This window comes from Chiloscyllium plagiosum, chromosome 1 (genome assembly GCF_004010195.1).
Source record: "Chiloscyllium plagiosum isolate BGI_BamShark_2017 chromosome 1, ASM401019v2, whole genome shotgun sequence".
NCBI classification, from domain to species: Eukaryota; Metazoa; Chordata; class Chondrichthyes; order Orectolobiformes; family Hemiscylliidae; genus Chiloscyllium; species Chiloscyllium plagiosum.
The window spans coordinates 129,932,066-129,943,077 of NC_057710.1; the positions used below are offsets into that span (position 1 = coordinate 129,932,066).

An 11,012-nucleotide genomic window follows, 5' to 3' on the forward strand; every position below is an offset into this window, starting at 1 on the left:
CTTTTTGCCCTCCTGATTTCCCTCTTAAGTATACTCCTACTGCCTTTATACTCTTCTAAGGATTCACTCGATCTATCCTGTCTATACCTTATATATGAGGAGAAAGTGAGGACTGCAGATGCTGGAGATCAGAGCTGAAAATGTGTTGCTGGAAAAGCGCAGCAGGTCAGGCAGCATCCAAGGAGCAGGAGAATCGATGTTTCGGGCATAAGCCCTTCTTCAGGAATCATATACCTTACATATGCTTCCTTCTTTTTCTTAACCGAACCCTCAATTTCTTTAGTCATCCAGCATTCCCTATACCTACCAGCCTTCCCTTTCACCCTAACAGTAATATACTTTCTCTGCAAAATTATTAACCATTCGTCCCATACAAACATCCAAATCATTTATATAAATGATAGAAAGCAGTGGACCCTGCACCGATCTTTGCAGCACACCTCTGGTCATGGGCCTCCAGTCTGATGAACTACCGTTTACCATCTCCCTCTGTCACCTATCTTCAAGCCAATTTTGTCTTCAAATGGTTAGCGCTCCCTGGATTCATGTGATCTAACCATGCTAACAAGTCCACCACGCAGAACCTTGTCAAAGGCTTCACTGAAGTCCATATAGACAACATTCACTGCCCTGCCTTCAACAATCTCCTTTGTCACTTCTTCAAGAAACTCAATCAAGCATTCCCATGCACAAAGCCATGTTGATTATCTCTAATCAGCCCTCGCCTTTCCAAACATATGCAGATCACATCCCTCACAACCGCCAACAACTTACCCACCACTGACATCTGGCTAACCAGTCCATACTTCCCTGGTTTTTCCTTACCACCTTTCTGAAATAATGGCACCACATTACCAGAAGACTGGAGGGTGGCTAATCGATGGTACAAATAGGAACCCATCAATCACTTCGCTAGCTTCCCACAAAGGTCTGGGATACACCTGATCAGATCCCACTGATTTATCAACCTTTGTGTTTCTAGCACCTCATCTGTAACACAGACACTTTTCAAGATATCACTATTTAATTTCAAAGTACTCTTTGAAATTATCCTTCTCATAATAAATACTAGTTGTGCCTTTTGTGGCTCTACATCTGATGCCTAACTCTACATTGGGTGATTGATTCCAGTTAGATTTGCATTCTAAGTTGATAGAGCACAAGTTGGTTGCTTTGCCATTCAAGAGTGCAGTTAAGAAGCAATCACATTGTGGTAGATCTGATGTCACATCTGGAGAAGATTGCAGGACAGGTTTCTTTCCCTAAAAGGACGTCTGTGAGCAAAATGGATTTTTGCACCAATCTGGTAGTTTCACAATCCTCATTACTGAAACTAAATTTTTATTTAGCATTTATTTAGACAATGGAATTTTTTAGATTCCCTACAGTGTGGAAACAGGCCTTTCAGCCCAACAAGTTCACACCGACCCTCCGAAGAGTAACCCACCCAGACCCATTTCCCTCTGACTACTGTACCTATGGGCAATTTAGCATGGCCAATTCACCTAACCTGCACATCTTTGGACTGTGGGAGGAAACCGGAACACCCGGAGGAAACCCAGGCAGACACGGGGAGAATGTGCAAATTCCACACAGACAGTTGCCCAAGGCCACTTAAATCAAAATGTAAAGGTATATTGAAGGTGAAACTTTAAGTTTAATATTTCAGAATTTGCAGGATGGTGGATGAGGTGGATACAGAGATGTTGCAATGAGATTTGGACAGGCTGAGTGAGTAAGCAAATTCATGGCAGATGTGGTATAATACGGATAAATTTCAGGTTAGGACTGCTGAGGTCAGAGTTAAGTTTATTGATTAATGAAGGGGAAGAGAAAGAATCAGAAATTTAGGGAGCAAATTTCAGAGCAAGAGATCAGAATAGAGCAGCAGAGCTTTGGACGACCAAACATGTCTGGAGATACAACGTGGAAGAATGCTCAAGAGCACTTCAAAATCAAATTGAGATATAAAACAGCCACCGATGATCAACAATATTACAGAACTGGAAGGAGGCAAATTTTATGATGAAAGGGAATTGGAAGCTCAACTTCAAGCAAAACCACAGTTGTAACTGTCTGGTTCCACCATACAGTTGCCAGGAGAGATGGAGGAAATGGGTGGAGAACAGAGTTCATAGCAGATGCTAAAGAGTGATCTCAGTCACCCGAATACTTAATAGGAGGACAGTCCTGTTCAAATACTGTATACCAACACACAGAAGGACACATCAGAAGTAATGGAAAATTAGCAGGCAAAATAACTATTGCTGTTGCACTACATTTACATATTGTTATTTAAAAAAAGAGCAGGATCTTAAAAACAATCCTTAGAAATAAGTTTACCTAAAACCCTTGCAATATTCCCAAGAGTCCAAACTCAGGTGGCATAATAAGGATACTTACGTCAGGCTTCTATTTATTGACCACAGTTCTGCCTCCAACAAAACTAATCTCCAAACTCTTGAGATCTGGTCTCTGCTTTGCATTCTGCACCTGGATCCTTGATTCACCAACACATTCCACCCTGACCTTAAATTTACCTGGACCATCTCTGACACCTCCCTCCCCTTCCAGGACCTCTCCATCTCCATTAATGACGACCGTCTTGACACCGACATTTTTTACAAACCCACCGACTCCCACAGCTACCTGGATTACACCTCTTCCCACCCTACCTCCTGCAAAAGTGCCATCCCGTATTCCCAATTCCTCTGCCTCCGCTGTATCTGCTTCCAGGAGGACCAGTTCCACCACAGAACACACCAGATGGCCTCCTTCTTTAGAGACTGCAATTTCCCTTCCCCACATGGTTAAAGATGTCCTCCAACGCATCTCGTCCACATCCCGCAACTCCGCCCTCAGACCCCACCACTCCAACCGTAACAAGGACAGAATGCCCCTAGTGCTTACCTTCCACCCTACCAACCTTCGCATAAACCAAATCATCTACCGACATTTCTGCTACCTCCAAACGCACCCCACCACCAGAGATATATTTCCCTCCCCACCCCTTTCCACCTTCCGCTAAGACTGTTCCCTTTGTGACTACCTGGTCAGGTCCACGCCCCCCCTACAACCCACCCTCCCATCCTGGCATCTTCGCCTACCACCGCAGGAACTGTAAAAACTGCGCCCACACCTCCTCCCTCACCTCCATCCAAGACCCTAAAGGAGCCTTGCACATCCATCAAAGTTTTACCTGCACATCCACCAATATCACTTATTGTATCCGTTGCTCCCGATGCGGTCTCCTCTACATTGGGGGGACTGGACGCCTCCTAGCAAGGCGCTTTAGGGAACATCTCTGGGACACCCGCACCAATCAACCACACCACCCTGTGGCCCAACATTTCAACTCCCGATCCCACTCTGCCGAGGACATGGAGGTCCTGGATCTCCTTCACCGCCGCTCCCTCACCACCAGACGCCTGGAGGAAGAACGCCTCATCTTCCGCCTCGGAACACTTCAATCCCAGGGCATCAATGTGGACTTCAACAGTTTCCTCATTTCCCCTTCCCCCACCTCACCCCAGTTCCAAACTTCCAGCTCAGCACTGTCCCCATGACTTGTCCTACCTGCCTATCTTCTTTTCCACCTATCCACTCCACCCTCCACCTGCCCCCGACCTATCACCTTCATCCCCACCCCCACTCACCTATTGTACTCTATGCAACTTTCTCCCCACCCCCACCCTCCTCTCACTTATCTCTCCACCCTTCAGGCTCTCTGCCTGTATTCCTGATGAAGGGCTTTTGCCCAAAACGTCAATTTTACTGCTCCTCGGATGCTGCCTGAACTGCTGTGCTTTTCCAGCACCATTCTAACCTGGAATCTTAATTTCCTGACCCAGACAGTATTCACAGAAGACAGGCAATAGCACCTCCTCCATGACAATCCTCAACACCAGTATGATATTAAAGAGTTAATTTGCTTTGCTGACCTGCAAGAAATTGATTGCCCTGGGGGTAGTTTGGTATGTCTTTCTCTTATAGGTGGAAAGTGGGATGTTTACATGACCATTCCCTTGCTATTCAGGGGTGATTTAAATTGTCGTCAGCACCTATTCAAAATCAATAAAAACATTGCAATTGAAATTCTGACTGCGGCCCTATAGCTACAAAAAAATACAATTCACACGTGATCTGGCCATTTAGTGATGATTTACATTGCATTGTTTTTGGAGGTGAGGTCATCACTGCATTGTGTCTTGAGTGGCATGTGACTGTGAGGGAGTGACTGGGGATTGTCTGGAGTGGCATGTGATTGTGAGAGAGTGACTGGAAGTTGTCTTGAGTGGCATGTGACTGTGGCCAGAGTATCTGTGAGCATGAACAACTGACCTGTATAAGGGGGTGGGGGGAGGAGGAGGTCGTCATCTAACGTGTGCAAGCTTTAATAAACTTTAACTGTTTTCAGAAGTTGGCGTGTGCAAATAGCATCTTCTGTGCAAAACCTTGGGAAAAGAACGTAACATATGGTGGCAGTGGTGGGATTCCAACATACACAGGTTTCCAGGTGGACTGAATAAGTGCTCATCTGAGTGTTGGTTGCGAGAGACGGGTGGGCCCACAAGGTAAGCTTCACCTTGATCTCTCTCTCTCTCTCTCTCTAAATGTAACACTCAGTCGACCCCTCGTCTCGTGAGACTTGGTGGTGATGGAATCTTTGTGGTCATTTGCACGCTTGCACACCAATGAGTCGCTTTCTATGGATTAAAGGTTTCAATTGGGGTTAGAGTCCCTGTAAAAAGTGAAGTGAAAAAGGGGTTTAGGTCCTCTACAGACATGAGGTCTGAAGCTCCGGAGCAAAAAAAAGTTAGAATTTGGCACTTCTTAAAGTTATCACTTTTGACCCCACACCTCCTATTATAAGTACTTTTGAGACGGCATGGCGTCACCAGAGAAAGAGGGAGAAAATGGAGCTGGTCCACCTGGGTCCCGACAATAAAGTGTATTGACTGCCAGGGAAGGTTTCTTCGGGTTTTTGTTGTGGGAGTCTCAGTTTCAGGGCTGTGGACACGGGAAATCAGGTCTCACAAACTTGATTGAGTTTTTTGAAGAAGTAAAAAAGACGATTGATGAGGGCAGAGTGGTAGATGTGATCTATATAGATTTCAGTAAGGCGTTCAACAAGGTTCCCCATGGGAGACTGATTAGCAAGGTTAGATCTCACGGAATACAGGGAGAACTAGCCATTTGGATACAGAACTGGCTCAAAGGAAGAAGACAGAGGGTGTTGGTGGAGGGTTGTTTTTCAGACTGGAGGCCTGTGAGCAGTGGAGTGCCACAAGGATCGGTGCTGGGTCCTCTACTTTTTCTCATTTACATAAATGATTTGGATGCGAGCATAAGAGGTACAGTTAGTAAGTTTGCAAATGACACCAAAATTGGAGGTGTAGTGGACTGTGAAGGTTACCTCAGATTACAAAAGATCTTGACCAAATGGGCCAATGGACTGAGAAGTGCCAGATGGTGTTTAATTCAGATAAATGCGAGGTGCTGCATTTTGGAAAAGCAAATCTTAGCAGGACTTATACACTTAATGGTAAGGTCCTAGGGAGTGTTGCTGAACAAAGAGACTTTGGAGTGCAGGTTCATTGCTCCTTGAAAGTGGAATCGAAGGTAGATGGGATAGTGAAGAAAGCATTTGGTATGCTTTCCTTTATTGGTCAGAGTATTGAGTACAGGAGTTGGGAGGTCATGTTGCAGCTGTACAGGACATTGGTTAGGCCACTGTTGGAATATTGCATGCAATTCTGGTCTCCATTCTATCGGAAAGATGTAGTGAAACTTGAAAGGGTTCAGAAAAGATTTACAAAGATGTTGCCAGGGTTGGAGGATTTGAGCTATAGGGAGAGGCTGAACAGGCTGGGGCTATTTTCCCCTAGAGCATCAGAGGCTGAGGAGGGACCTTATAGAGGTTTACAAAATTATGAGGGACATGGTTAGGGTAAATAGACAAAGTCTTTTCCCTAGGGTCAGGGAGTCCAGAACGAGAGCGCATAGGTTTAGGGTGAGAGGAGAAAGATATAAAAGAGACCTATGGGGCAACTTTTTCACACAGAGGGCGGTACATGTATGGAATGAGCTGCCATAGGAAGCAGTGAATGCTGGTACAATTGCAACTTTTAAAAGGCACCTGGATGGGTATATGAATAGGAAGGGTTTAGATCAGAGTGGTGCTGGAAAAGCACAGCAGGTCAGGCAGCATCCGAGGAGCAGGAAAATCGACGTTTCGGGCAAAAGCCTTTCATCAGGAATGCAGTCTTCACTTTTGTCTATATGAATAGGAAGAGTTTGGAGGGACATGCGCCGGGTACTGGCAGGTGGTACAATATTGGGTTGGGATAGCTGGTCAGCATGGACAAGTTGGATTGAAGAATCTGTTTCCATGCTGTACATCTCTATGACTCTAATTTCAGGAAGCAAGGTAGAGGACACATCCCTGTCTACATCAATGGAGCTGGTCAACTACATCAAGTTCCTAAGAGTAACAATAACCAACAAACTGTCCTGGACATCCAACTTCATGTGACTTTCAAGGCATCAAAACAACACCTATTCTTCCTCAGGAGGTTAAACGAATTCAGCACGTCCATAAGGATCCTAACCATCACCACGGAAAGCATTCTATCTGGATGAATCATGGCTTGGTATGGCAGCTGCTCTGCCTGGAACCATTAGAAACTACTGAGAGTCATGAACACAGCCTAGACCATCATGCAAGCCAACTTTCCATCCATTGAGGAGAAAGTGAGGACTGCCGATGCTGCAGATCAAAGTTGAAAGGGTGCTTTTCCAGCACCACAGCAGGTCAGGCAGCATCTGAGGAGCACATCGATTCTCCTGCTCCATGGATGCTGCCTGACCTGCTGTGCTTTTCCTGCACCACACTCTTGACCCCGACTTCCATCCATTAACTCCATCTATGTCTCTCAATGCTGCAGAAAGGAAGCCAACATCATCAAACTCCCCTCCTACCCTGGTTACACTCTCCTCCAACCTCTTCCATCAGGCAGATGATTCAAAAGCTTAAAAACACATACCGCCAAGAAAAGCATCGTCCCTGCTGGTATTAAAATGGACCTCTCAAATATAAAATCTCACATTGACCTTGCTTTTTGTACACCCTCCTTTACAGCCATAAATTTGTATGCCTCGCTCTGTGCAATCACCCTATGATCATGGTGCCTTTCCATGTTATGATCTGCTGTACTTGCACACATAACAAAACTTTTCACTGTACTGAAGTTTAATATTGTCACATGTACCTAAGGGCACGTTCAACTGAAACTTACAAAACGGGAGAAGGACGGTTATGTGCAGGGTTACAGGGAGGATAAAGGAGGCAACTGAATTGCTCTTTTGGAGATCTAGTACACACACGATGGAATGAACGGCCTCCCTGTACTGGCCTCAAGATGTTCCTAAACTGGCCCAGGCTGCGGGGCCTCACTGACCGCTCCTTTTAAACCAGGCGCTCGGCCTAAGCTCCGCCCGGAAACACTGCCTCCGGGGGTGTGAAGGCAATGGCTCTCACCTGTTGAGCTAATAGCTGCCGCCGCACTTTCTGCCGTTCGCGGATCTCCTGCAAACGGCTGTCCATCCTCGGTATTCCCGTTCACTCCACCCCGCCACCGGATCTGACCTTCCCTCCGCGCGACCAAGTCACTGCATCACTTCCCACGGAGCGCGGCTGTCACGTGACAACATGAGGCGGTGCGTCTGTGGCCGGGAAAGCAAGGGGCAGGACTACACCGGGGCGAGCAGCGTCTGTGGGCGGGGCATGCGTGTGTGGGCGGGGTTATCATATATGTGGGCGGGACTATGCCTGTGCGGGCGGTTGCATGCATATGTGGGCGGGGTTAGCATTATATGTGGGCGGGGCTATGTCTGTGTGGGCGGAGCTGACTTACATGTGGGCGACATGCCTTGGAGGTCGATGTCCGTGTTGGGCTGGGGTGGACAAAGCTAAAAATCACATAACGCCAGGTTATAGTCCAACAGGCTTCTTTGGAAGCCCTAGCTTTCTGTGGGCCACTACTTCTTCAGGTAGTTGTGGAGGTTCAGATCATGTTCATAGAATTTATAGCCAAAGGAGTCTAGTGTCATGGAGATGTGAAACAGTAAACAATCTTAGATTAAAACTTCCATCTTTTATAATGGGATATGCTGGTTTTTGTTCTTTGATGCGTACATCCTAGATCTTCTTTCAAATTATATTCACAAGTTATAATTTGGAAGCTTTTATAGATTAGATTAGATTCCCTACAGTATGAAAACAGGCCCTTCGGCCTAACAAGTCCACACCGACTCTCCAAAGAGTAACCCACCTAGACCCATTCCCCTTTATTTACCCCTGACTAATGCACCTAACAGTATGGGCAATTTATCATGGCCAATTCACCTAACCCGCACATCTCTGGATTGTGGGAGGAAACCAGAGCACCCAGAGGAAACCCACACAGACACAGGGAGAATGGGCAAACTCCACACAGTCACCCAAGGCAGGGATCAAACCCAGGCCACTGGCACTGTGAAGCAGTAGTGCTAACCAGTGCGCAACATGTCAGTGTTGGACTGGGGTGGACACAGTTAAAATTCATTCCAGGTTATAGTCCAACAGGTTTATTTGGAAGCACTAGCTTTCAGAGCGTTACTCCTTCCTCAAGTTAGATCAGCTTTTTAAACAATAGGTGTGAAGTCTGTCTGTGTCCCAATGCTATGTCAGATTAACAAACCCTGTGTATAGCTTTACATGAAGTCATGCTGTTTTTGAGCAAAGGTGTATGTAATTGTGTAATTAAAATGTAATTCTGCAAAAACAAATTCACCCCATAAGCTTAGATGTGTGTTATGTCGAGCGACAGATTGAATGTGCATGTGAGTGTGTGCGTGTGGGTGAGTGCACGTGACAGAGTGTGTGTGTATGTGTGTGTGTGCATAAGCTTGGCTACGTGTGTGTGTGTGTGTGTGTGCAGGGTATGTGTATGCATGTATGTGGCAAGTACTTATGTGATTCGCCCAACATGGTCTATCTCTTATGCTGCAGGTAAGGATGCCCTGAGGCATGGTACATTGGCGAGACTGAGCAGACGCTACAGATGAATGCAAACCACACAACAATCACCAGGCAGGAGTGTTCCCTCCCAGTCGGGGAACACTTCAGCAGTCCGGGACATTCGACCTTGGACCTTTGGGTGACCATCCTCCAAGGCAGAGTTCGGGACAAGCAACAAAGCAGAGTGGCTGAGCAGAAGCTGATAACAAAGTTCGGTACCCTTGGGTTCAAGTCACATTACAGGTGACCCCACTGCATGACAAACTCTCTCTCAGACACACACAAGCACACACACACTTCTACATACTGACACCCCCATGCAGACCCTCCCTCACACACAAACTCTCTCTCATGTGCACACACATACACCACCCACACTCACACCAACACACGGACCCTCTCACACATGCCCCATCACACTCACACACACACTTCACCAAGCTTACACACACATACATACACACACTCTATCACGCGCACTCACAACCATACGCACACACTCACATGAACACTCAACCTATCGCTCCTACATAAACACACATATAAGCTAATGGGGTGATTTTGTTTTTAAAGAATTACATTTTACTTTGCTCAAAAACCGCATGAATATTCATGTAGATATTTTTTAGATTAGATTCCCTACAGCGTGGAAACAGGCCCTTCGGCCCAGCCAGTCCACACCGACCCTCCAAAGAGTAACCCACCCAGATTCATTTCCCCCTGAATGATGCATCTAACACCACGGGCAATTTAGCATAGCCAATTCACCTGACTGTAAAACTATACAGAGGGTTTGTCAATCTGACATAGAATTGGGACACAGACAGACTTCACACCTATTGTTTAAAAAGCTGATCTAACTTGAGGAAGGAGTAACGCTCTGAAAGCCAATGCTTCCAAATAAAGCTGTTGGGACTATAACCTGGTGTTGTGTGATTTTTAACTTTGTCCACCCCAGTCCAACACTCGCACCTCCAAATCATAACTTGAGAATGTAATTTAAAATAAGTTCTGGGATTTACCTATCAAAGAACAGAAACCAGCATATTCCATTATAAAAGATGAAAGTTTTAATCTAAGATTGTTTACTGTTTCACATGTCCATGACAGTGGACTCCTTTGGCGATAAATTCTGTGAGCATGATCTTAACCTCAACCTGATGAAGGCACAAAGCTCCGAAAACGAGTACTTCCAAATAAACCTACTGGACTATAACCTGGTGTTGTGTGATTTTGAACCTTATTTGTGTGCGGTGCTGAGTATATGTGGGCGGGACTGTGTAAATGTAGGTGTGGCTACGTAAATGTGGGCGGGCCGTGTCTGCATGGGCGGCCATGCGACTATGTGGGCGGGTCTGCGCCTGTGTGGGCGGGGCAACGTTTATGTGGGCGGGGCGAATCTGTATGGATCTGTGACCTGGCATAGATGCTGTAAGGGCAAGGATGTGATCATTTTCCCAATTTCCCAATTTAAGTTGGAAGCATTTGATTTTATAGTGGTTAGGAAGCACAATTATTTGGCCTTGTAAATAAAGGCATAGCATACCACAGCAAATAAATAATTGTGGATCTTAATAAAATCCTGGTTAGACCTCACCTGGTACATTGGGGATGATTCTGGACACCCCACCTCAAGAAAGATGCAAAGGCCTTAAAAAGGGTACACAGAAGGTTTCTCGGGTTGTGAGTAATGATGAAGGCCTTTGATTTTGAGAAGAGCTTGTTACAGTTATGATTATTCACCTTGGAATTGAGATGATTTAAAATCTAAGGGGTTTTCAAGATGATGAGAGGCTTCTTAAAATTGAGAGAAATAAAACCTTCCCAGTATGGTGACTGTGGTGAACTTAGTATAATTTCCAAATGAGCTAAAAGAAAGAGGATAATATTTTCACATATAGTGGCAAAGATGTGAAAAAGTTCATCTGAAAATTTCATGCAAACCGGATTC

At 45.7% G+C, this 11,012-nt stretch overlaps 1 protein-coding gene across 2 annotated transcripts in view; it reads right to left on the bottom strand.

The window, feature by feature from the left end:
• The window catches only part of mettl14 (methyltransferase 14, N6-adenosine-methyltransferase subun), a 64,333-nt gene extending 56,622 nt beyond the window's left edge, over positions 1-7,711 (bottom strand). Inside the window, exon 1 of one of the 2 annotated variants that reach the window (XM_043696782.1) lies at positions 7,541-7,711. In XM_043696782.1, the coding sequence (XP_043552717.1) occupies positions 7,541-7,606 (66 nt within the window). In that variant the 5' untranslated portion in view covers positions 7,607-7,711. The remainder of the gene's footprint in view (positions 1-7,540) is intronic. The other variant, XM_043696790.1, reaches the window with a different exon arrangement.
• Positions 7,712-11,012: the final 3,301 nt, after the last annotated feature.